This window comes from Bombina bombina, chromosome 2 (genome assembly GCF_027579735.1).
Source record: "Bombina bombina isolate aBomBom1 chromosome 2, aBomBom1.pri, whole genome shotgun sequence".
Taxonomy (NCBI): domain Eukaryota; kingdom Metazoa; phylum Chordata; class Amphibia; order Anura; family Bombinatoridae; genus Bombina; species Bombina bombina.
Window position 1 is genome coordinate 61,259,279 of NC_069500.1, and position 27,621 is coordinate 61,286,899.

At 38.0% G+C, this 27,621-nt stretch overlaps 1 protein-coding gene across 1 annotated transcript in view; it reads right to left on the reverse strand.

Moving 5' to 3' along the window:
- The window catches only part of LOXHD1 (lipoxygenase homology PLAT domains 1), a 666,378-nt gene that overhangs the window by 354,571 nt on the left and 284,186 nt on the right, over positions 1-27,621 (reverse strand). Inside the window, exons 11-12 of the mRNA XM_053701077.1 lie at positions 12,803-12,901; positions 4,174-4,322 (exon numbers count right to left, since the gene is read on the reverse strand). Coding sequence (XP_053557052.1) covers positions 4,174-4,322; positions 12,803-12,901 — 248 coding nt within the window. The remainder of the gene's footprint in view (positions 1-4,173; positions 4,323-12,802; positions 12,902-27,621) is intronic.

Below are 27,621 nucleotides of genomic sequence, written 5' to 3' on the forward strand. Positions count from 1 at the left end.
CCAGACTTCAGTGACATGTAGGAAGGGCTGCGATGTTATATGGCCAATGTAAGAAGCCTCCATGGGGGGATACACTTTGGGGGAAAATCTACTCTTGGATACTAATAATCAAAATGGGGAGATGATATACAGACCACAGGCCACCACTACAACAGTGGAATAAAATTTCTAGAGGAGACACCTTAATCCCGGCTGCTTCCCTGGTGAGACCACTGAGATATCTAATGTATGTTTTTTATATTCTATTGTGTGCTCAATAAAAATAATTTCAATATAAAAATTCCTCACACTAAAACAGTGTTTTTGCAAACTTGCAATGTTTCCATCATTGAAACTATTGAGCCACTTCATTGTTTCCAAACTGTAATTCCTCAATGTACAGAACATACTGCAATTAATCCCCATTATGAGCAGTGAGAACATTTACTAGGAAGAGATATATGTCTGACATATATCACCAGTTTTATATCTTAAAAACGCATGAATCGTATTGTGAAGTTATGGCTGCTCCACGCCGCTGATCTCCACTTTCGATTGTAAAGTTGTCAGACTGATCTAAGTTAGAGAGGACTATACTTTACAGTAGGTGTATGTATGGGTTGATAACGCCCACTTCTTTTAAACATTGCCAAACCGGTGAGACAAAACTGGTAATTTCCCACCAACCACAGAGAAGCTTTGAATATAAAGAGTTTAGACAAAGAGGTAAAGCCCTGATTGGGAGCCACAAGCATTACAGTTCTCAAGCAGGACACAACCAGTGAGCCAATCAGAAGTGGCATTTGGAGTCACCACCTGTGTCCGGCTCAGGAGCTGTGATGCTTGCATCTCCCAAGTGTGACTTTACCTATGTGCTTAAAGCATTTGCAGGAATTAGAAGCATGGTTATCTAAGGTCAGTAATTGTAAGTCCATTGTTTTAGGCCACAGTGGTGGGAGCTACAATGTTTATCATCTCTGCTGTCAAGGCTCTCACCTTTCTAAATGTCTAGCAGAACAATAAAATAAAGAAAAAAAGATATCTCACAGCAGCACTCTTAGTCCAATATGTTTTACTAGATAAATGATAGTTTACATACTCTATAAACTACCTACTGTGCACAATAAACATAAATCTCAATGTGGCAAAAAACGATTAAACAGGTATGATAGACCTTATACCTGTCAATTACACATAATAACAGAAGAAAAAGAAAGGAGAGAACACATTAAAAAAACTTCAGTGGAATAATCGTTACAGGTTCATAATAAGCAATGCAACAGTAAAATACTTATCGTTGGCCAACGTAGCTACTGTCTCTGTAATATCGGTTATAACCATGAACGAGTAAACACGGATCTGCCCACGTTATTGTAATCCACCAATTACGATTCCTCTAACCAAGAGCGTAACCGCTTGTATAATGTGAGATTCTGATGATCCTGGAAGGAGCTCCGTGGCGCTTCACGGCCGAAGACCGGGCTATCCCAGTGCACACAAGCCGTGGCGCAGACTAGTGTCGTAGTCCTGACACACTCTCCTTCTACACCCACCTCTCTTCCTGCTTGAGCGGAAACCGTCACTGAAGTAAGTGCTGCTGAATTGCTGAATAGCTGCTATAGCCACTCAGTGTGTCCTCCTTGATGTTGCTCAGATCAGACTGAGCTAATACCAGTGCTGACGTACGTTTCACCAATTCTTTGGCTTCAAATGTATCAAATGTATGGGTTGATAACGCCCCCTTCTATTAAACATTGCCAAACCGGTGAGACAAAACTGGTAATTTCCCACCAACCACAGAGAAGCTTTGAATATAAAGAGTTTAGACAAAGAGGTAAAGCCCTGATTGGGAGCCACAAGCATTACAGTTCTCAAGCAGGACACAACCAGTGAGCCAATCAGAAGTGGCATTTGGAGTCACCACCTGTGTCCGGCTCAGGAGCTGTGATGCTTGCATCTCCCAAGTGTGACTTTACCTATGTGCTTAATGCATTTGCAGGAATTAGAAGCATGGTTATCTAAGGTCAGTAATTGTAAGTCTATTGTTTTAGGCCACAGTGGTGGGAGCTACAATGTTTATCATCTCTGCTGTCAAGGCTCTCACCTTTCTAAATGTCTAGCAGCCCAAATGTTCATTGTATAGCATCAGTCCTCATCAGTCTGCATATACCCAGTTATGATTCTGGTTTATTTGTAACAAGTGCATGCAACTTGACATAAGAAACATTACTACACTCTTATGCTTGTTTGAGACTACTTACGGCCTGGCACTGCAACAAGATTTAATCTGGTCTACATTTTGGGATATTTAGCCCTATACTTTGTTTTCTATACTTTAATAGAGTCAGAGTGCCAGGACGTAAGTATTGGACCATTTTCTATTGGTCCATTTTGCAGGGGTTGTAAGTAGCTGAAGATAGACAGCTGTGAGCTGCTAAGACTTTTTATTAGGTGTTGTGTTTTAGGGGGAGTTCTTGCAATAAAAATAGGCTCTCTTATGTGCTAGATATTTGTTACTTTTGGTTTATGTAATGGGTCACTTTGGTGCTGGAAGCCATATGGGTGGGGTTGCTTGGGTGCGTGCCAGTTGATTTGGGCAGATGTTAATGGTTTATATAGATGGTGCAGTGCAGTAAGGGTTAAAGCAACATGTAAGCAAGGGGTAGGAAGACAATACTAATGGGAACAGGTTAATGCAAGGATTGTACTGGAGAGATAATGGGGTAGAATTAGCCTGGGGACATCATAGGATACATTACCTATCTACCTGTGCTTATTAAACGCAAAATGATTTGTATTTTTCCTGCAAATCATCACTTGCATTCCACTGACTATAAAGCAAACTGACTATTATTTAAATAAACTGTGTGAGCATTTGGCTACAACAAAGTTGCGTTTCTATTACATTCTGTCAAATCAGCCATTTTATACCAGACGGAGACGGCTTTGTATTATAGTCCGCTGAGGGGAGGTGACACTGTACAGATTATTTGTCACTCATCTGCCGAGTTACAGTTATATGTGTTTAGTGATAAAGCATGTCCTGTTTATGTCACTCGTCTGCCGAGTTACAGTTATATGTGTTTAGTGATAAAGCATGTCCTGTTTATGTCACTCATCTGCCGAGTTACAGTTATATGTGTTTAGTGATAAAGCATGTCCTGTTTATGTCACTCGTCTGCCGAGTTACAATTATATGTGTTTAGTGATAAAACATGTCCAGTTTTTGTCAATCGTTTGCCGAGTTACAATTATATGTGTTTAGTGATAAAACACGTCCTGTTTATGTCACTCCTGTGCCGAGTTACAATTATATGTGTTTAGTGATAAAGCATGTCCTGTTTATGTCACTCCTGTGCCGAGTTACAATTATATGTGTTTAGTGATAAAAGCATGTCCTGTTTATGTCACTCCTGTGCCGAGTTACAGTTATATGTGTTTAGTGATAAAGCATGTCCTGTTTATGTCACTCCTGTCCCGAGTTACAATTATATGTGTTTAGTGATAAAGCATGTCCTGTTTTTGTCACTCGTTTGCCGAGTTACAATTATGTGTTTAGTGATAAAGCATGTCCTGTTTATGTCACTCGTCTGCCGAGTTACAATTATATGTGTTTAGTGATAAAGCATGTCCTGTTTATGTCACTCCTCTGCCAAGTTACAATTATATGTGTTTAGTGATAAAGTGTCACTCGTCTGCCGAGTTACAATAATACGTGTTAAGTGATAAAGCATGTCCTGTTTATGTCACTTGTCTGCCGAGTTACAACTATATGCGTTTAGTGATAAAACATGTCCTGTTTATGTCATTTGTCTGCCGAGTTACAATTATATGTGATTAGTCATAAAGCATGTCCTGTTTTTGTCATTCGTCTGCCAAATTAAAATTATATGTGTTAAGTGATAAAACATGCCCTGTTTATGTCACTCCTTTGCTGAGTTACAATTATATGTGTTTAGTGATAAAGCATGTCCTGTTTATGTCACTCCTGTGCCTCTGCTCTTCCAAATTTGGCTACAAATATAATATAATTTTTTTCCCATTATTTTTATAGAAAATAAAGATATTATTAAATGTAAATGACTACCCGAACAATGATCTCTAATTACAACAAAAACACAATAATACAGATAAGTAAAATAAATAATCAAATGGCTCCCATAACAAATCTAGATATATATTTAGGTGACAAACCTTCTCCAGGAACCAGCCAGCTGATCCTCCCTTGTTATTGTGACCAATTGTGATTTTCCTTAGTTTTCCTAAATTTGGGGCATCAATGGTGAATTTATCTTCTGCTCCTTTCTCGAAGTTATCTTTATCATTGTCCAGTCTACGTTCCCCTGAAAAAATAAATGTTTTTTCACTCATTTTGATTTGATATTATTATGATTTGTGATATACAGAATATATACATATATATATATATAATATATATATATATATATATATATATATATATATATATATATATATATATATATACTGTATGTATGTATGTATATATATATATATATATATATATATATACAGTGGGCATTGAAAAGAATCACCCACTTGAAAATAATCAAATTTTGTTGATTTACAGCCTGAAATAAAGACACACAGTTTTTGTTTATCCATTTGTAATTACTCAGTGCAACTTATAAAATCCAAGTGAAAGATATAACACCAACATGTCAGGCAAAATAAAGACAATTAAAAAACAGAATCACTGAGTTGGAAAAAGGATCACCCCCTTGTGTCAGTATTTTTTGAACCACCTTTTGCTTTAATTACAGCCTTTAGTCTGTTGGGATATGTCTGTACTAACTTTGCACATCTAGAATGTGCAATATTTGCCCATTCTTCTTTGCAGAACTGCTTCTGTTCCGTTACATTTGATGGTGACCGTTAGTGTACTGCAGTCTTCAAGTCATGCCACAGATATTTAATGTGGTTTAAGTCTGGGCTCTGACTAGGCCATGCAAGGACATTCACCTTTTTCTCCTTCAACCACTGTGTGGTCATTTTTGCTGTGTGCTTTGGGTCATTGTCATGTTGGTAGGTAAACCTTCTTCCCATTGACATCTTCCTGCAGAGGGCAGCAGATTTTCCTCAAGAATTTGACGGTATTTTGCCCCATCTATTATTCCTTCTATCCTGATCAGTGCTCCAGTGCCTGCTGCAGAGAAACACCCCCATAACAAGATATTACCACCTCCATGCTTTACTGTAGATATGGTGTTATTTGGATGGCAAGCTTTATTGGATTTCCTCTAGACATATGGCTTGGTGTTGAAGCCAAATATTTAAATTTTAGTCTTATCTGACCATAACACCTTTTTCCATATGGCCTCAGAATCTCCTAGGTGTGTTATGGCAAAGCTCAGTTGTGACTGCATGTGGCCTTTCTTGAGGAGTGGCTTTTTTCTTGCAACCCTCCCATACAAGCCACATTTGTGTAAAATTTGTGATATTGTTGTCACATGCACACAATGACCACTCTTTGTCATATATTCCTGCAACTGCTTCAGAGTTGGTGTGGGCCTCTTGGTAGCCTCTCTGACCAGTTTCCTCCTGCCTTAATTCATCCAGCTTGGAGTGACGTCCTGATCCAGAGAGGGTCTGTGTTGTATCAAATACCTTCTACTTCTTAATAATAGACTTCACTGTGCTTCTAGACATTGATAAAGCCTTTGATATTTTCTTGTATTCATCTCCTGACTTGCGCCTGTCCACAACATTATCCCGAGATCTTTTGACAGTGCCTTGCCACCCATAGTGGATTGTTTGCTTCAATTGCACTACCAGGGACTGAGATGCTCCAGGAAAGCTCTTTTCATGCTGAGCTAATCAATATGCCCTCAGCTGATCACAGTTGAAGGTTAAATGGCTTTGTGTGTGCCGTTAAGAAGGTGATTAGCTAAGCCTGATTGAGTTTACAAGTAATTTTAGAATGGGGTGATCCATGTTCCAACTCAGTGATTCTGTTTTTGAATTGTCTTTATTTTTGACTGACATGTTGGTGTTATATCTCTTACTTTGATGTTATAAGTTGCACTGAGTAATTACAACTGGATAAACAAAAACTGTGTCTGTCTTTATTGCAGGCTGCAAAGCAACAAAATGTGATTATTTTTAAGGGGGGTGATTCTTTTCAATACCCACTGTATATATACACACACAAACACAGGTATATATATATATATATATATATATATATACACACACACACATACATACACACACGCAGACCGTATGTGTGCACATGTATATGCATAAGTATGTATATGCGTGTGGTGTGTGCATGTATGTATGCATATATATTTATATATATATATACATAATTTTATTATGAAAAAAGAAATATATCCGGAACAAGAGTTTGAAAATCAGTTGTAGCTTTATTCCTTAAAATTGTATGATAACAACATACAACAACACAGGGTTAGTGAAGACGAAAAAACTTCTGACCGGTTTCGGTCGTATTGACCGTAATCATAGAATGACACCTGTTGGGGGGTGTGCCCTTTTAAGTCTGACACTATATGTTGATTGGTTAAAAACAACAAGACTTCAAAACTTAACCCTATACATACCATAATAACATTCTGTGCAGATTGTTAACACTTAGTAAATAAATAAATAAACAAAGATGAAGATATATAGTACAAATAATAATACTTATAACTTAAATATTATATACCTATATACACTTTATATATTTGGGATGCCAATGATTTTAGAAATTAAACAAAGGAGAAACACATTATAAATTATAAATGACTGGACACTTATATGAAATGACTACTATTTAAGTATATATATACACATGCATGCATGCATACATATACATACATGCATATATACATACACACATACAAACATACAGACCCACACCTACATACACATATACATACACCTGTACATGTATATGCAGAGTTTTACTATCTACCCTACACGTAGGCTCCATACTACATACTACATGCCATACTAGATATTCAACCAAATTTAAACTGGGTTCATAAGGCATATTATATCCACAAACAGATCACTGTCAAATAATATTAATACATCAAAAAAAGGGGGGATCTATCTGTCATGAATTACTGAACAGATTTGTGGATAAAAAATGTATATTGTCCTATGCAAAGGGGCGACAGTTGTGTGAATGTCAAAACAATTGGGAAAATAAGAATGTGTGTATATAGCTTAATTAGAGTGTCCTGTAACTCACTATTTTCTAACATCCGTTACTACAATTAGTAAACAACTTAATTGCAGTGGGATAGAATTAATGAACAATATCCATTTATAATGGTTTATTTTTGCCAATAGTTTATAACATCATATTCTGAGTTATAACCATTAGGCAAAAGACACTTCATTTTAAAAATCCAATAGATTTCTTGTTTACTAAGGATAGACAACTTATCTCCACCCCTTGGTGGTGTACCAATTTGTTCGATGGCCTGCCATTTAAAAGTTGTGACATCCTGATTATGATACTCAATAAAATGAGTGGAAAGAGCCGAACATGTTTTTTTACTAGAAATATAGGACAGGTGTTCTTTTACACGCTTGCCTACCTCCCTAGTGGTCCTACCTGTGTATTGCCTCCTACATTGTGTACATTCTATGATGTAAATGACAAATTTGCTCCTACAATTTATGCATCCCCTAGTCTGGAACTCCTCACCTGTCACATGGGACCTAAATGTGGGAGAAATATTAATGTGATCACAAGAGGTACATACTTTTCTTCCACATTTGAAGGTGCCATTATGTATTAACCAAGATGAGCCAGAGGTACCTGCTGTCTGTAACATACTAGGAGCCAGAATATTCCCTATTGTCACATTTCGTTTAGGTACAAACATGCACCCTTGTTTTATTTCATCTTTCAATTGTTTGTCTCCCATAAGAATGGGTAAGTTTTTTTTGATAATACGACACACATCATCATATTGATTGGAATATGACGTGATGAATCTCAATTGTTTTTTAATGTCACTCTGATGTTGTATTTGTTTTTGTTTTTGTGGCTCATGTGTTTCTATTCCATCTTTAATTTCAAAGAAAGCCTTATCAATTACTTTACTGGGATAACCCCTTTTGAGCATTCTTGATTTCAAATCTCTGCTCTCTCTTTGGAAAGCTTCTTCTTTCGTACAATTCCTCTTTGCCCGCAGGAACTGACTTTTAGCAATTCCTTTAAAAACGTGCCGTGGATGGCAACTGCGGGCATGAAGGAGATTGTTTCCTGAGATAGGTTTCCGATAGAGAGCTGAGTTGACCCTGCCTTCCTGGGTCTCTCCTATAAGGGTAACATCCAGGAAATTAACTGTTTCTTTCTGCCACTCACATGTGAACTGTATTCCCACCTCATTGATGTTTAGTTGCTCAACAAATTCTTTTGCCGATTGTTGGTCCGAGGACCAAACAATAAGCAAATCATCAATGAAGCGGACGTACAAAACAATGTGATTAAATCCAGAGGTACTACCTCCATAGACATGGCACCGCTCCCACCAACCCATAAAAAGGTTGGCATATGAGGGGGCAAACTTTGCCCCCATAGCGGTGCCACGTCTCTGGAGGTAGTAGCGTCCTTGGAACATAAAGAAATTGTGTTCCAATAAAAATTTCACAATCCTGACAACCAAACCTTTGGATTCACATGATAAATCAGAGAAAAGATTAAAAAAAAATTCAATAGCTTGGAGACCTTGTGTGTGGGGGATCGAGGAGTACAGTGATACAACATCAATTGTCAACCAGCTGTACTCCTCCCTCCAAACCACTGGCTCCAACCTCTGTAAGACATGTGATGTATCCCTGATATAGCTTGGTAATAGGGTCAACATAGGTTGCAGTAAATCATCAACCCATTTGGACAGTGGCTCTAAAAGAGAGCCAATACCTGCCACTATGGGTCTTCCCTTGATATTGGTAAGACTCTTGTGTACCTTAGGGAGGTGGTGGAAGATGGGTGTCACAGGATCAGTTACAGGACACTCTAATTAAGCTATATACACACATTCTTATTTTCCCAATTGTTTTGACATTCACACAACTGTCGCCCCTTTGCATAGGACCATATACATTTTTTATCCACAAATCTGTTCAGTAATTCATGACAGATAGATCCCCCCTTTTTTTGATGTATTAATATTATTTGACAGTGATCTGTTTGTGGATATAATATGCCTTATGAACCCAGTTTAAATTTGGTTGAATATCTAGTATGGCATGTAGTATGTAGTATGGAGCCTACGTGTAGGGTAGATAGTAAAACTCTGCATATACATGTACAGGTGTATGTATATGTGTATGTAGGTGTGGGTCTGTATGTTTGTATGTGTGTATGTATATATGCATGTATGTATATGTATGCATGCATGCATGTGTATATATATACTTAAATAATAGTCATTTCATATAAGTGTCCAGTCAATTATAATTTATAATTCATAATGTGTTTCTCCTTTGTTTAATTTCTAAAATCATTGGCATCCCAAATATATAAAGTGTATATATGTATATAATATTTAAGTTATAAGTATTATTATTTGTACTATATATCTTCATCTTTGTTTATTTATTTATTTACTAAGTGTTAACAATCTGCACAGAATGTTATTATGGTATGTATAGGGTTAAGTTTTGAAGTCTTGTTGTTTTTAACCAATCAACATATAGTGTCAGACTTAAAAGGGCACACCCCCCAACAGGTGTCATTCTATGATTACGGTCAATACGACCGAAACCGGTCAGAAGTTTTTTCGTCTTCACTAACCCTGTGTTGTTGTATGTTGTTATCATACAATTTTAAGGAATAAAGCTACAACTGATTTTCAAACTCTTGTTCCGGATATATTTCTTTTTTCATATTTTCGTGGATTGTGGGGATTCCACTTTTTTTGCCTGGATCAAGAACCTTTCAAGTCTATGGGATACCTAGTTATAACCTCCTCCAGGACTTGCGCTTAAACTATGATATAGCTGATATAGCTGTGAACTGCGGTATTGTGTCATTAACCCCCATTATACAAAGAGTACCTTTGAGACTCGGATGTGGAATTTTTAAAAAGAAGAGTTTTTCGGCAACAGGACTGCACCATCTGATTGGTCGCGGAGTCCCCCAGCTGACGGTGACGTCATCGTAGATATCACCTTGTGAATTGGATACAAGGTGCTCGACACGGAGAATCGTCAAGAGAAGGACTGTACCATTTGATTGGTTACGAAGTCCCCCAGCTGACAGTGACGTCACCAAGAGTAAGCGGATTGGCCAGTTCCTGAGCATGTGGTACGCCACACAGAGCTAGCACGGAAAGAAAAGTTTTCACTGTCTGTGCAAGTATGCTACCTTAGGATACCGGTTTATTCCCACTACAGCTCGAGATTGATTGCAGATTCTTCACATCTTCATCTGTGGAGGGTGAGTGAACATACCGCTAGTTTCTAAAGCTTGTATCTTTTCAGCGCATTGGTATTGCTGGTTTTCAACTTTATATATAGACTCACACATTGCCGGCTACGGGTTTAATACGCAGTGCGGACCCCTGCATTATGGCTTCTATGAACTTTTGTGGGTTATAATTTATTCCAGCTACGACAGTACCTTTAGCATTATACTTATTTTGCTAAATTCATACAGACACCTCACTTTCAAGACTGGTTCGCCAGTCAATTTGTTTATATAATTTTATTATATATATATATATATATACAGTATCTAAAAAAAAAGTGAGTACACCCCTTACATTTTTGTAAATATTTTATTATATCTTTTCATGTGAAACACTGAAGAAATGACACTTTGCTACAATGTAAAGTAGTGAGTGTACAGTCTGTATAACAGTGTAAATTTGCTGTCCGCTCAAAATAACTCAACACACAGCCATTAATGTCTAAACCGTTGGCAAACTTTGCAACAAAAGTGAGTACACCCCTAAGTGGAAATGTCCAAATTGGACCCAATTAGCCATTTTCCCTCCCCGGTGTCATGTGACTTGTTAGTGTTACAAGGTCTCAGGTGTGAATGGGGAGCAGGTGTGTTAAATTTGGTGTTATTGTTCTCACACCCTCTCATACTGGTCACTGGAAGTTCAACATGGCACCTCATGGCAAAGAACTCTCTGAGTATCTGAGAAAAAAGAATTGTTGCTCTACATAAAGATGGCCTAGGCTATAAGAAGATTGCCAAGACCCTGAAACTGAGCTGCAGCACGGTGGGCAAGACCATACAGTGGTTTCACAGGACAGGTTCCACTCAGAACAGGCCTCGCCATGGTCTACCAAAGAAGTTGAGTGCACATGCTCAGCGTCATATCCAGAGGTGGGGGGTCAGCCTGTCAGTGCTCAGACCATACACCGCACACTGCATCAAATTGGTCTGCATGACTTTCGTCCCAGAAGGAAGTCTCTTCTAAAGATGATGCACAAGAAAGCCTGCAAACAGTTTGCTGAAGACAAGCAGACTAAGGACATGGATTACTGGAACCATGTCCTGTGGTCAGATGAGACCCAGATAAACTTATTTGGTTCAGATGGCGTCAAGCGTGAATGGCGGCAACCAAGTGAGGAGTACAAAGACAAGAGTTTCTTGCCTACAGTCAAGCATGGTGGTGAGAGTGTCATGGTCTGGGCCTGCATGAGTGCTGCCAGCACTGGGGAGCTACAGTTTATTGAGGAAACCAAGAATGCCAACATGTACTGTGACATACTAAAGCAGAACATAATCCCCTCCCTTTGGAGACTGGGCCGCAGGGCAGTATTCCAACATGATAACGACCCCAAACACACCTCCAAGACGACCACTGCCTTGCTAAAGAAGCTGAGGGTAAAGGATTGGCCAAGCATGTCTCCAGACCTAAACCCTATTGAGCATCTGTGGGGCATCCTCAAATGGAAGGTGGGGGAGCGCAAGGTCTCTAACATTCACCAGCTCTGTGATGTCATCATAGAGGAATGGAAGAGGACTCCAGTGGAAACCTGTGAAGCTCTGGTTAACTCCATGCCCAAGAGGGTTAAGGCAGTGCTGGAAAATAATGGTGGCCACACAAAATATTGACACTTTGGGCCCAATTTGGACATTTCCACTTATGGGTGTACTCACTTTTGTTGCCAATGGTTTAGACATTAATGGCTGTGTGTTGTTATTTTGAGGGGACAGCAAATTTACACTGTTATACAGGCTGTACACTCAATACTTTACATTGTAGCAAAGTGTAATGTCTTCAGTGTTGTCACATGAAAAGATATAATAAAATATTTAAAAAAATGTGAGGTGTTTACTCACTTTTGTGAGATACTGTGTATTTATATATATACTGTATATATACACATACATACAGGTATATATGTGTGTGTGTGTGTGTGTTTAAAGGTAACCTAGAAAAAAATAAACTAAAAGATCCTTTATTCAGACAAATTAAGAGTTTTATAGCAGATATGTAGCATGCATTTGTTAGAAAATTACATTAAGTGCTACAATTGCAGCCAATGAACCCAAGCAATATGGGGTAGCCCAAATACAGAATGTTAGCAAGTATCACCATCGGCACATATTCCATAGTTTCACCACTACCGGACTAGAAAATAGTAGGTTGTTACTCATATGGAAGAGGGCTTTGGCTGTTAATAGTGTAAGTTGGACATATTTTTTCAAGCCTTGCAGATTTTGAGTTATTTAAAGCTGAAAGGCTGCTTAGTTTGTTTCTGTTTCCGGCTAGTGACTAGGCAAATTGTCCTGACACAATAGATGGTAATAGCTATTTTTTTTAAAAACAGAAAATTATAACATTATATTGTTTATCACATTATACTTGTTTACCTGTATCTCCATTTTCTCCAAAGATATTCAGAAAAACATCTGCATCTGTCCCACTGCCATTTGCACTGCCAGTGAAGATTCTTGCCACATATTTGTTCACTAGACACATAACAGAAATAGATTAGAAATCAGTACTCTGGTTTTCTTTTGCATTCATTGTTTTCATATACTGTAATTAACATGCGAATAACAAAACAGTAAGCTAATGATAGTGCCCACAACTAACATGCACTAATATGACCATTAGGTGGAAACTGAAGCCAAGCATTAGTGGATGGCATAGGGGAAATAATCATTATTGACAATATCATCAAATCTGATTTAGTGACTGACAGGTAGATCATGATGTCACTAAGGGTGCGGTTAAAGGACCAGGGCATCTGGTGAGGAAGACAAGAAGGAATTTCTGCTGGATGGGCATCTGGTGAGGGGAACAAGAAGGAATTTCTGCTGCATGGGCATCTGGTGAGAGGACAAGAAGGAATATCTGTTGCATGGGCATCTGGTGAGAAGGACAAGAAGGAATATCTGCTGCATGGGCATCTGGTGAGAAGGACAAGAAGGAATATCTGCTGCATGGGCATCTGGTGAGAAGGACAAGAAGGAATATCTGCTGCATGGGCATCTGGTGAGGATAACAAGAAGGAATATCTGTTGCATAGGCATGTGGTGAGAGAGGACAAGAAGGAATTTCTGCTGCACGGGCATGTGGTGAGAGAGGACAAGAAGGAATTTCTGCTGCATGGGCATCTGGTGAGGAGAACAAGAAGGAATATCTGTTGCATGGGCATCTGGTTAGAAGGACAAGAAGGAATTTTTGCTGCATGGGCATCTGGTGAGAAGGACAAAAAGGAATATCTGCTGCATGGGCATCTGGTTAGAAGGACAAGAAGGAATATCTGCTGAATGGGCATCTGGTGAGAAGGACAAGAAGGAATATCTGCTGCATGGGCATCTGCTGAGAAGGACAAGAAGGAATTTCTGCTGCATGGGCATCTGCTGAGAAGGACAAGAAGGAATATCTGCTGCATGGGCATCTGGTGAGAAGGACAAGAAGGAATTTCTGCTGCATGGGCATCTGCTGAGAAGGACAAGAAGGAATATCTGCTGCATGGGCATCTGCTGAGAAGGACAAGAAGGAATATCTGCTGCATGGGCATCTGCTGAGAAGGACAAGAAGGAATATCTGCTGCATGGGCATCTGCTGAGAAGGACAAGAAGGAATATCTTCTGCATGGGCATCCAGAGGCGGAAAACAAGAAGGGGAAAAAGTCCCCCCCCATCGGAATTTTACAATTTATATCAAAGGATAAACACCCACTTCAGTCACTTTTGTTTTAATGCCAATTAGCCATGAGCCGACATTTTGAAAATCATGTGCAGCACAGATATACAACAAGCAACTGTCTCTTGCTGCATAAATTGCCACCAATTTTTTTTAATTTTTTTTTGCTCAGGAAAAATAACATTCCTCTCAAGAAAAAAATTCTGCAGACTCCCATGCATTCTTGTGTTAAAGGGACAGTCAAGTCCAAAATAAACTTTCATGATTCAAATAGGGCATGTCATTTTTTTTTTTATAAATCTTTTATTTACAACAATGCGTAATACATGTACAAGTAAATTTAGACCCCAAACGGGGTATTCAAAGGAAAATAATAAGATACACAATATAATTGCATGTAATTTGATAACTTTTACAGGTTTCAATTACACATTATTGATTTTTCCATGTTTTATACAAAGACAAAAACAGAACAAGACAAAACCAAACAGAAAAGAAACAAACCAAAACAAAGTCAGGGGGAGAGAAAAAAAGAAAAAAAAAAAAAAAAAGGAGGGGGAAGGGAGGGAAGGAGCATGGGGAGTGGACAAAAGAAAAATTGTTTACCAGATTCCTAATAGGACCAGATCAGAGTTGCGAAGATGATATATTAAATATTCAATTTCGGAAGGTGGGAGTGCTTTAATAAATGGTGACCATTTAAGAAAAAATCTAACAATCTCTTCTTCTTTATCGGTGTTGATATCAAGTTGTTCGAGAGTGCATTGTTTTTTTAAACAATTTTTAATTTCCGAGATACTAGGAACTGTGTGCATTTTCCATTTTTTTAATATAAGATATCTAACAGTCAGTATGACAAGATTGATAAGTTTAATACCAGGTTGGTCCTTTCCCGATTTTAACATGAAAACTACATTCTTTGCTGATAGACGTATAGAAGTATCAGTAAGAATTTTACGAAGCCAAAATTGAACTTTGAGCCATATATTTCTAATCCTTGGGCAGGTCCATATCATGTGCAGAAGGTTCGCCTGTGGGAGGGAACACTTAGGGCAAATACTAAAGTTTATAGTCCCACATTTGAATCCCTTTTCTGGGGTGAAATAAGACATATACAGTAATTTCACGTGCGACTCCCTCCAATCCGCGGAAGGAGTTGCACGACTAACTTCTTGGATTGAGTTATAAGGTATTTTAGGATCCAATTCATAATTCAGTAGTGTAGCCCATTTAAGAGAGATTCTATCAGTGTTGATTGTACCTGTCTTAGAAATCAAGATTGTATAGGCGAGAGTGATTGATATAAGTCCATTTTTAACTAGTACTAGCCAGTTCTCAAGGGTACCTAAAGACCAGTTCCACCCATAATCATTTGTAAGTTTTAAAACATAATGTCTGGCCTGCAGGTAAGCAAAGAAATTTCTATGCGGGAGGTTAAATTCTGTTCTAAGCATATCAAATGACTTAATGCAGTTCTTTCCCCTGTCTAATAGCTGATGTACCTCAGATAAGCCCTCCTCCCTCCATTTTGCGAAGATAGTGGAGAGAAGACCTGCTTGGAATTGAGGGTTCCCTGAAAATGGGATATACCTCGATACACGATATTCTATAGCTAGCAAGTTACAGATCTTTCTCCATGCTAAGATTGGATTGTATAAGGATTTCGCTTTTTTTATTTCAGACGGAATACAAGCAGTATCAGCGTGGATAAGAGCCACAAGAGAGAGAGGACTCGAAATATTTTTTTCGAGATCGTTATCAGTCACATAGTTTTTTAAGAACAGCCAATCCGTCACTATGCGAGCTAAGAAAACATAGTTATAAAGTTTAAGATCTGGCAAGGCGAGACCACCATATTGCACTGGGAGAGAGAGTTTTGCCAAAGAAATTCTGGGCTTCTTATTCTGCCATAAGAAAGAGGTCAACTGGGAGTTAAATAACATTAATTCCTTCTTCTTTAAAAGAAGGGGAATATTCTGAAATACATATAGTATTTTGGGTAAAAGAATCATCTTATATGCTGCTATACGTCCAGACAAGGAGAGAGGGAAAGAGTGCCAGTTTTTAAAAGTATCTTTAACTTTATTTAGAATTGGGATTATGTTAAGAGAGTACCATCTATCTGGATTGGAAGATACAGTTATACCTAGATACTTAAAGGAATCATGAACTATAGTAAAGGGTATATTCATAGATGAGTTACCTGCTTGTTTAATCCAAAGCAATTCGGATTTTGTTGTATTTATTTTATAACCAGCAAAAGATCCAAATTGTTGTACTATTGAAAGGAATCTAGGTATGTTGACGGAGGTATTAGACATGTATATAAGTATATCGTCTGCGTAAAGTGAAATTTTTAATTCCTTGTTACGTATTTTTATTCCTTCTAGTTGGTGTCTAATGGATATCGCTAAAGATTCAATTGATATATTGAAAAGAAGAGGGGACAATGGGCACCCTTGCCTAGTTCCTCTGTACAAGGTTATGGGAGGAGATAATTGACCATTCACTATTAGACATGTAGAGGCCTTCTGATATAATTTTTCGATAAATTTGATGAAATTCCCTTTTAATCCAAATTGTTCCAAGGAAAATAGCAAATGATCATGATGTATTGAATCAAAAGCCTTCTCGGCATCTATGGCTAAAATGGCCATATCTAAGTTGGTTTCTTTGTGTAATTGTTCACAACCTTCGCCTCCCATAAAGTAATCTATCGTAAGTAATAGCTGCCTAATTTTGGCTGCAGAGTTTCTATTCTTCATGAAGCCAGCCTGGTCCGTATTGATAATGGTAGGGAGAAGAGATTGGAGACGTTGGGCCAATATAGAAGTTAATATTTTGTAATCTGTATTAATAAGGGCGATAGGTCTGTACGATTCCTTCATAGCTGGATCTTTTCCCTTCTTTAATATCAGAGTAGTGTAAGAAGCTGAAAAATTAGATGTAGGCTCATTCCCATCAATGTATATATGGTTGAATAAAGAAGTAATATAAGGTGTTATAGTAGGGGAAAGTATCTTATAGAATTCATTGGGGAGTGCGTCTGGACCAGGAGCTTTATTATGTGGAAGATTTTTAATTAAGTTAGACACTTCTAATTCGGTAATAGGAGAGTAAAGATCCTGGAGTGATGAGGGCATCAGTGACGGGTAAGAGATCTTACTCCAAAAATCTTCACGCTCCTTAATATTAGAAGTTCTGAGGGAATATATGTCCTTGTAATAGTCAAAGAAAATTTGAATGAGTTCTTCTGATGTTCTAAACCTTTGGCCTTCTACTAGTAGAGAATCTATTACCTGGGAACCTACATCCTGTTTAAAGAGTTTGGCTAAGAGTTTGCCCGTCTTGTTCCCATATTTATGCAATTTTGCATGAAACCTAATATCTTTTTGTGTGGTTTTATATAATAGAAATGTATCCCTCTCTCCCAGTGCAGTAGTATATTTGGCCCAGTTCTGTGGGGTTTTTTCGATTAGGTACCGATTATATGCATTTGTAACCGTCCGTACTAATTGATTCTCTTGAAGTTTAAGTTTCTTGGTACGCCTAATAGTATATGACATAATCTCGCCCCTTAGTACTGCTTTAGCAGTCTCCCAGAATAAGTCAGGACGATTTCTAGCCTCGGTGTTAAATAGAGCGAAGTCACGACATTTAAGTTCGAGCCAATTTCTAAATTTAGCATTTGAGGCTAAGAAAGTAGGGAAAAAAAAACGATTATTTGTGGGAGTTCTAGCAATGCCGAGCTCAAAACAGATAGGAGCATGGTCAGATATCGTAATAGGCAGAATTTGAGGACGGGCCTTCTGATTACATAATCTTTCATCCACAAGGAATAGGTCAATTCGCGAGAGGGATTTATGTGCTTTAGAGAGGCATGTAAATTCCCGAATATCGGGGTTATGAAGTCTCCAAATGTCGCGCACACGTAAGTTATTAAACATTCTAGAAAAAAGTTTTGACTCAAGATTATCTCTTTTTGTTTTTCCCAAAAAGCCCTTCTGCCTGAGCCTATCCATAGGATACTGGGGTGCCATATTGAAGTCCCCTCCCATAATCAGGAAACCCTCCGCACACGACATGAGCCTCGCCTGTAGAGTGTCCCAAAAGGTCAAATTAAAAACATTTGGAGCATATATATTACATAGCGTATATAACGTATTAACAATTTTAATTTTAAGGATAAGTTATCTTCCTTCAAGATCTGTTTCATTATAGACAACTTCGTAGTTAAGTTTCTTACCAAGTAGAATGGCCACTCCTGCTTTGCGTGTTATACTAGGGGAAAAAAAGACCTCATTAACCCATGTGGATTTGAGTTTAAGAACTTCTTCGGATTTAAGATGGGTTTCTTGTAAGAGTGCCACGGAGGTGTTAATTTTCTTAAGATAATTTATTATCGTTTTTCTTTTTATAGGAGATGTTAAACCACCTATGTTCCAGGATGTAAATTTAACTCTATTGTACATATATGTCATCTATAGGATTGGGGAGGGACAGAGAAAGGAAGGAAAGGAAAGAGAGGAACGGGAGAGGAAAAAAAAAAAAAAAAAAAATATAATGAAAAAACATACACATAACAGACGGCAATCGTCTATGTCGTCTGATTCCCAGCACTGAAGAACCCGAGACATAAATCAAAAAATTAATCTTATGCTTTACCACTTAGCTCTAAGAGGTCACTAGGCCTGAAGAACAATTTTTATTAAAAAATAATTCTGCTGCAGAGGCAGTGTCAAAAAATTGTATAGTATTGTGAATCGCTAACCTAAGCCTAGCAGGATGTAAAATAGTTGCTCGGAGCCCTTTCTGTATGAATTTTGTGCATATTGGAGCTAATTCTCTTCTTCTTAAAGCTGTTTCTGCTGCATAATCCTGGAATAATAGTATTTTAGTTTCACCCAGATATATAGGCTGCTGTTTGCGAAAGGCCTGTAAAAAAATAAGTTTGTCCTGGTAGTTCAAAAATTTAGCTATTATTGGTCTAGGTTTGGTGTTGTTTTTAGAAAGGGATAGTGATCCTATCCTATGTACACGTTCTACAATGATGTTGTGGTGGGTCTCAGGAAGTTTTAATAAGGCCGGAAGTATATTTGTGATTAACTTATTCAGATCTTCAAATTGTTGTAGTTCGGGGACCCCAATTATTCTCAAGTTATTTCGCCTTGCGCGGTTTTCTAGATCTTCTACTTTATTTTGTGCTTTAAGCAAGGCCACAGACATGGATTCAAGCTTAGTGTTATAAGTTAAAATGTTATCTTCCAGATCTGAAACTCTTTGTTCTATCTCAGTGAATCTTTCAGAGAATTGTTTAACTTCTGAGGTTAACTGAGCTATGTCCTGTTTGATCTCTAACTTAAGAGAATCAAACTTGGGTGTAAGAGCCGAAGAAATATTAAGGACTAGAGACTGCATATCGTAAGGCTCATGTAAGCTATGGAAGTCACGAGAAGGTGTCTGCACCTCTGTTAGGGCTTCTGAAGCACTTTTCTGCTTTTTATCCCTTTGCCTAGCCGACATGACTGCGGGTGAATTTTTAGAGTGCAAGTGTAAAAATTTGTCCATATATTTGTGGGGTTGTGTGTTTAGTGAAGGGCAAAAAATGGGAAAAAAGAAGGGGGGGTAAGACCCCGGCGGGCGAAGGAAGAAAAAAAAAAAAAGAGAAAAGGAAAGGGAGTGTGTGGGAGAATTAAAGTGTAAAAATTGTGAATTGGTGCGTGAAGGTGGAGAGAAAAAAAAAAAAAAAAAAAAGAAAAGAAAAAATGTGAATTGCAAAAAAGTGGAGTGAATTAATTAATAAAGGGAGACAGTCAAGTTGTCAGCAAGGGGATATATATTTATTTTATATATAGGGCCACTGTTACAGAGAGCTTCAATTGCTTATACTTAGTCTCCTCCTTTTACGCTTTCTGCTCCCTCCCTCTTTTCAATTCAGTATTTCTTAAATATTCTAGATAGGTTTTTGGGATACCTTTAGAGTAAATTTAAATGTAATTTATAGTTGCATATATGGTATGAGAAAAAATTAGATTTAAGGGGATAAGTGTATTGAATATGTCTTTCTGAGATATCTTAGAGTAAAATATATGGCCTATGTCTAATGTATGTAGCCCTGAGAGTTAGTGTCTATTTTTCTTCTCTTATCCCTCTCCCTCTCTCTCACTTTCCCCCTCCTTCTCTGTGTTCAATATAATTTTTGAATAGGTTCAAAATGTTACTCAACTAGAAAATTAAACATGTACTAGAAAATAGGTATACGTCATTACTGTTGAAATTGTATTTGAGCAAGTAATAGGTATTTAAGATATTTACTAATAGAAATCACAGCAAGCTATAAGGCCTATAGTTATAAAAAGACTCTTTTCAGCACTAAGGTGTAGAATATACCTCCTGTATAAATAACTTTCCTTTAAAGTAAGCAAGACTAGTATTTCCAACTTCAGGAGAATAGTATATTCTAATTGAATGGATACTTATACAAAGAGAGGGAAAGACCTCACATCATACAACAACTTATACTTAGAGAGGTTTTGTTTTCTAACGTTACTTTTAGCTATAGAGGGGAACAAAAAAGGTGAGAAAGCGTGAGGTAAACACATATAAATATTGGTATATGCACCATATAAGATTTAAACAGATTGAGGTTATTCAGCTAAGTGTTAAATGGCTTTCTCTTTCACTACCTACATTTTAGCAGATATGTTATAAACAAGTTGCAACAATTAGTAACATTGGTAGGTCTATTAAACTTGAGCTGCAGTAAACTTAAACTGCTTAGAGTAGCTTAACAATCTTAGCGTTTCTATAATGATAAGAAAAACATTGCTTTCTGATACAAAGAATCTCTTGTAGCGCACAGAAATATCAGCCTGTTAACAGGTATACTTATACAATCAACTTTTGCAACAGTTAGTTAATTGGGTAGATCCATGGCTAAGCAAAAACAAAAACCTTTTTAACTTATTATTAAGAAGCAAAAGAAAAAAGTCCAGGAACACCTGTCGTGACCTATGGGGAGAGGTAACCAGGACCGCGGCAGATCTCCCTCTCGCAACACCGGTGGGAGGGAGAGCGCCAATTCAGAGAACAGAGCAAAGAACAATTTCCAGTTACCAGTCAGAAGAGTCCCGGCCGTGATATCTGTTACCAGCAGGAGAGAGGAGACAGGCGGTAATCTGCCGAAGCACAACCAGGCGTGGAGACAGTCCGCCCCCCTCGCGCAGCAACGGTGGGAGGGGGAGGCAGCAGGAACAGAAGCAGGACACTCGAGCTCCTCAGGTATGTCTCCTGTATTTCAAATATGGCAAAAGGTACAGCACCAAGGACTCGCAGATCCAGGAAAGCGCCCCAGGGCGCAGGGAAAGCCCTCGCCCCTCACGCAGCACCGGTGGGAGGGGGGGGGCAGAGAAAACAGCTTCAACCCAGGCAGACTCCACGAGTGTATTTCACTGTTCTTAGGGACAAAGATAGAACAGGCAGTTAAGCCCCTGATGTTTCAGGTAAAGTCATCTTTAGTTAGACAGCAATCTATACGGCAGATAGCAGGAGTTGCCAAAGATCAATCCCGAACAGGATGAGAGTGTAAGTTGCGCGGCTTTCTCAGCCGTGTAGAAAGAACCAGGATAGGTGAAGAGTAAAAGTGAGTACGTCTGTACGGTTCTAGGTAATAGAAGTACCAGCCAATTCTGTCAGTTTGCAGTAGAGTCTTGGAAACCATCGGTTAACGTACAGGACCGGGCTCCATGCAATCAGAGTACTTGCAATAGGAAGGCTAAGGTGGTAGGCAAAAGGTATGCTGATATTTAGACATAGTCGGGTCCTATCAGTAGCTGCAGAACGCAGCCTTAGTGCATTGTTATGGCACTATAGGGTTTCCGGAGCGATAGTTTCTTGCTCCAAGCCGCCCAGGATCAAAGGGTTTGAGCGCGAATCTCGCCAAGGGCTTGTGTGGAAAGTTAGATCAGCACAGGTGCGGCACCTGAGCACCTGACCACACACCTGTGCTCCTCCTCCGGAAACCTGGGCAGAACCAGGGCATGTCATTTTAAACAACTTTCAAATTTACTTTTATCACCAATTTTGCTTTGTTCACTGGGTATTCTTAGTTGAAAGCTAAACCTAGGTAGGCTCATATGATAATTTCTTAGACCTTGAAAGGCCGCCTCTAATCTGAATGCATTTTGAGTTTTTCACCACTAGAGGGCATTAGTTCATGTGTGTTATATAGATAACATTGAGCTCATGCACGTGAAGTTACCTAGGAGTCAGCACTGATTGGATAAAATGCAAGTCTGTCAAAAGAACTGAAATAAGGGGGCAGTTTGAAGAGGCTTAGATACAAGGTAATCACAGAGGTAAAATGTGTATTCATATAACAGTATTGGTTATGCAAAACTGGGGAATGGGTAATAAAGGGATTATATATCTTTTTACACAATAATAATTCTGGTGTGGACTGTTCCTTTAATCGTACACTGATAATTTACAAACATGAAATAAATTCACCTTTCAGACCCTATCTCCCCCCTATAAATGAGGGATTATCTATCAAATCAAATCTATCAGAATTCCCATGCTTACATGTTGTATGGAACCTTGGGTTATTTTTTCCTATCATTTCAACAGAAGAGCCACATTTGAAGTAAAACTGTTCAAACTTGTAAATGACATGACAGCAAAAATAAGTTAAAGGGACAGTAATATCATAACTAAATTGATTGGATAGAACATATCATTTTAAATGTCTTTCCAATGTACTTCTGTTATGGATTTTGCTTTGTTCTCTTGGTATCCTTTGTTAAAGAGTAATCCTAGGTGAGCTTAGGAGCATGCATGTGTCTTAAGCCAATCGTGCAGCAGTGTTTGCAACATTGTTTATAGAATTGTTATACATAGTTACAAACACTGCTGTCATTGACTGCTAAAGATACATGTACGCTCCTAACCTCAGCCTACCTAGGTTTAGTCTTCAATAAAGGATAACAATAGAACAAAGCAACTTTGATAATATAAGTAAATTAGAAATTTGTTTAGAATTGCATGTTCTATCTGAATCATGAAAGTTTAATTTTGACTTTACTGTCCCTTTAAAAACAGTAAACAAGAATTGCCTGGTATTCTGGGCTATACGGTCACTTTGCATGGGATTAAATTGATATACTGTGGGCTACAAAGGTTGCTCCCTTGGTGGGTTCTATCCAATAGGGAAAGTGATTCAGCTCCATCCCACTAAACTCTTCTCTTTTGTAGATTTTAGGACTATCACAGACGTTCCAGGAAACATTTGTAAGGAGTTTTACAAACCCTGACTAAAACCAAGAGATACGCAACCAAGACAAAACTGAGAATCAAACTTTCATGGTGAAGACCAGCATGCAATTTTGAGAGAATTTTAAATTTACTTCAACTATCAAATTTGTGTTGTTCTCTTGATATGAGGCCTCGTAGAGGATATGGCCCAAATGTTATTCTATACCTATAAAGCTCTGCGGCCAACATTTATAACCCACAGTCTATGACCTTTAACAACGTGGGTCTGTTCAAAGCCAATCAGTACACAAATGGCAGCAGTGAGCCTTGGATCTCATTGTTAAGTTATAAGCCAAGTTACAAGTTGGTACGCATGCTTCATCTTACACTTAGGACCTACTGCCCTTACTATATTTATTTTTACTCAGTGATAGATTTCCTGGAAGAGAATAAAATCAGTTTGTTCTAATAAATTGCACTAGGCAGAAACAATGAAAAATCTATTAGATTGTAGTCAGTTCTAAAAATATTTTTTCATTTGCCCAATTATTAATGAAGAAGTCCACAAGGCCTAGCGTTGCCAGGTGTCCAGTATTAAACTGGTTAGTCCTGCATTTTAGTATATGTTTGTTTAACGTGTATATTAAAAACAAAGCAGATACGTGTAACTAAAGTAATTCATACTGACACAATTTATGGTGTCTGTTTTTTGCCTTTAAATCTTGTGGTATGTATCCTGGTAGTCTGTCCCACATTGTAAACAGCTGTCCTAAAGTGACCGTGGGACTGGTGGAATCAGAATTTAGATCATTGTTGGTCTTATGTGTATATTTGCTTGCATATTGTGGAGTATTCTACCCTTTACTTTAGGAGAACAGGAGAAAAATAAAATAAAATATGTAATTTGGTGAAATGGGATATGTGAATCTGCTATAGTTTACAGGTTAGGATGAAGAATACACAAGGTCATATTTTGTGTGTTGTGCACAATTTGCATTGGGTTTTTATAGGTGGAAAACATCAGTTGATTTGGTCAATATCCTTGCAACTTAGTTACTTAACCCGTAGACGCCATTAGCCGTCCTGACAGCTCTAGGCTTTAACACCGTTAGAACAGCATGGAACATCCTACCTTATATGGCGTCCTACAGCCTCCCCTTTTTGCTCAATGAAAAATCAGACTGGTGGGCGTGCCTAGCAGCATAGGCAGTCCCCCATAAGCCAATCCAGGCCTTGAAATCAATGGATCGCACAAAAGCGTGATTTCATTTTCCAGCAACATCGGAACGTCATTCCGTTCTAAGCACTTGCACCCTGGCATAAAGGGGTTAATTGCTTTGTTGCAAACGGTCACTGGAAATTGTTTTCAGCTGTTGGAATTGAGTTTTTTGAGGTGAAGCCCATGGAAGGAGAACTCTTTTCTCCAGGAACCTGCAGCCTTAAATGCTGTGCTGCAAAGTGCCCCTGGAAACTCTTTTCAACTGTTGGCAACTATGGATTGGCACTCACAGATGCCACCTTCTCAACTGGCTCTCCCATTGGCTGGCTCAGCTACTATTCCAGCAACAAAATAGGCATCAAGCCTAAGCCATTCTCACCAATGTTTTGTTACCCTTAAAAGAAATGAAACCCACATTTTTATTTTATGACTCAGATAGGACAAGCAATTTTAAACCACTTTCTAATTTACGTCTACTATAAAATTGTCTTTCTTCTCTTGGTATCTTTTAGTTAAAAATGCAGAGACATAAGCTCAGGAGCGCACACATGTCTGGAGCACTATATGGCAGCACTTTTGCAAGATTGTTATCCATTTACAAGAGCCCTAGATGGCAGAACTACTTCCTGCTATGTATTGCTCCAGATGCCTACCTAGGTATCTCTTCAACAAAGAATACCATGGGAATGAAGCACATTTGATAATAGAGGTAAATTGGAAACTTTTTAAAAATTGTATGTTCTGTCTGAATCACAAAAGAAAATGTTGGGGTTTTTAAAGTGATCTAATACAATTGCTTTGTTACACATTTGTGTCACCAGTTCATTCACCCACATGTAATCATTATTTATAAAGTAATAATAGCTTAAAACCTAGGTGCTGTACTCCACTCAAATGGAACTGTGCAAATCTGTCTTAAATCCAACATTTAAGTTTTCATGATTCAGATAGTACATGCAATTTCAAGCAACTTTCCATTTGAGTTCTGATATATAATTTGATTTGTTCTATTGTTATCCTTTGTTGAAAAGCATACCTAGTTAGGTTAAGGAGCAACAATGCACTGCTGGGAGATAGCTGCTGGTTGGTGGCTGCACATAAATGCCTCTTGTCATTGACTCGCCAGATATGTTCAGCTAGCTTCCAGTAGTGTAAAAGATACCAAGAGAATGAAGCAAATATAATGTGAAAGTTGTTTAAAGATGCATCTGAATAGAGAAAGAAAAATTTTGGTTTCATGTCCATTTCAAGGGACAATGAACCCAAATTTTTTCTTTTGTGATTCAGATAGAGCATACAATTTTAAGCAACTTTCTAATTTACTCCTATTATCAAATGTTATTTATACTCTTGGTATCTTTATTTGAAATGCAAGAATGTAAGATTAGATGCCAGCCCATTTTTGGTGAACAACCTAGGTTGTCTTTGCTGATTGGTGGATAAATTCATCCACCAATCAAAAACTGCTGTCCAGAGTCTGAACCAAGAAAAATGCTTAGATGCCTTCTTTTTCATATAAAGATAGCAAGAAAAATTGATAATAGGAGTAAATTAGAAAGTTGCTTAAAATGGCATGCTCTATCTGAATCATATATATGAATTTGTTAACACCAGTCCCCTATGCAGGGTTTAAGCAAATAAGTATATGCTGGAAACTGTGCAGTAATAAAATGCGCTAACACATTCATTCATTTTCATTTTGCATTTTCATGTCTCTTTAAAATGTCCTTAGTGTCCTTTATACATTACAAAAAGCGACATTATCAAAATAAGCTTGATATAACTAAACGTGCCTAAATGATTCACAGACCTTCTGCTATACACTGGCTCACATAGTAGTTTAATTTGACTCATCAGATAGAACATTCCCATCAAATCAAGAAACATTTCTCTAGAACAGAGCTTTCCAAACTTTTCATGTCGGTGACACACTTTGTAGACCTACATCATTTCGGGACACAGTAATTCAGTTGTACTAGCAAAAAGGAGGTTAAACCAACTTGTTTTAAAAGATACGGACACATACATAAATTATATAATAACAAAATGCATTTACAAGTAACAGTATGTAATTATGTGCAAGAATTAAAAAAAAGTTTAACACCACCAATAGCTACTTACTATTTTAATGGGATGTATGAGGTTGATGGGATGAACACAGTTTCATAATATTTGGTGTAATATTAGATAAAGACACTCACATTTCATCATCAAGCATTTTTAAGCTTCCACTTCCTATCCATATATCAAGAGCAGGAGCAGCAATGCACTACTGGGAGCTAGTTGCAAAAAACCCCAACTGACTTCTGACTTCAGCTCAGCGTTTAAAGCTGTCACCCTCAGAGCTCTGTAAGTCCGACTGACTACTGCCCGTGCTGCAAACACACTGCTGTCCCACTCACTGACTACACTTGCAGTTAAAAGCCAATTAAGGAGACTACACATGCAGTCAGGAGCTAATGTGCCGCCAAATCCGCCTATGGTAATAGTTTCAGTTCCCACTGAGCTGCGCCAATTGGTTAAGATGAGACTGTGACCCACTAGGTATCAATCACGTGTCAACCATGTGATATGCGTAGCAGGCAGGTGGAGAGTCAGAAACCAAAAAACAATTTAAAAAAAAAAAATAAATTAAAAAAATTTGTGCTGAAGCAGGGACACACCTACACACTGCTGCCGACACACTAGTGTGTCCCGACACACAGTTTGGAAAGCACTGCTCTAGAACTATAAAAGAACATAAATAAGCACATAAAGAGATTGTTTCTCTTGAAATTGACTTAAAGAGAATGTATTACCATCCTGCAACAAGACTCTGTTTATAATAATGACACAACACAGCAAATAAAATGACATATGATCAGTTCTTTCCTACAACTGCAGCCCAATAACACAAAACAGAATTTTATATTCATAGCAAATGGTGTTAAATTATTTAGTGAATTATTTTTATCCCTCACTGTAAAGATTCAATAGAATTTACAGCAAGCGAAAAACAAGACAGTTTGTCAGCAGAGAATAGATTTTTACTGCAATTTGTGGTGTTCGCATGTGCAATACAAA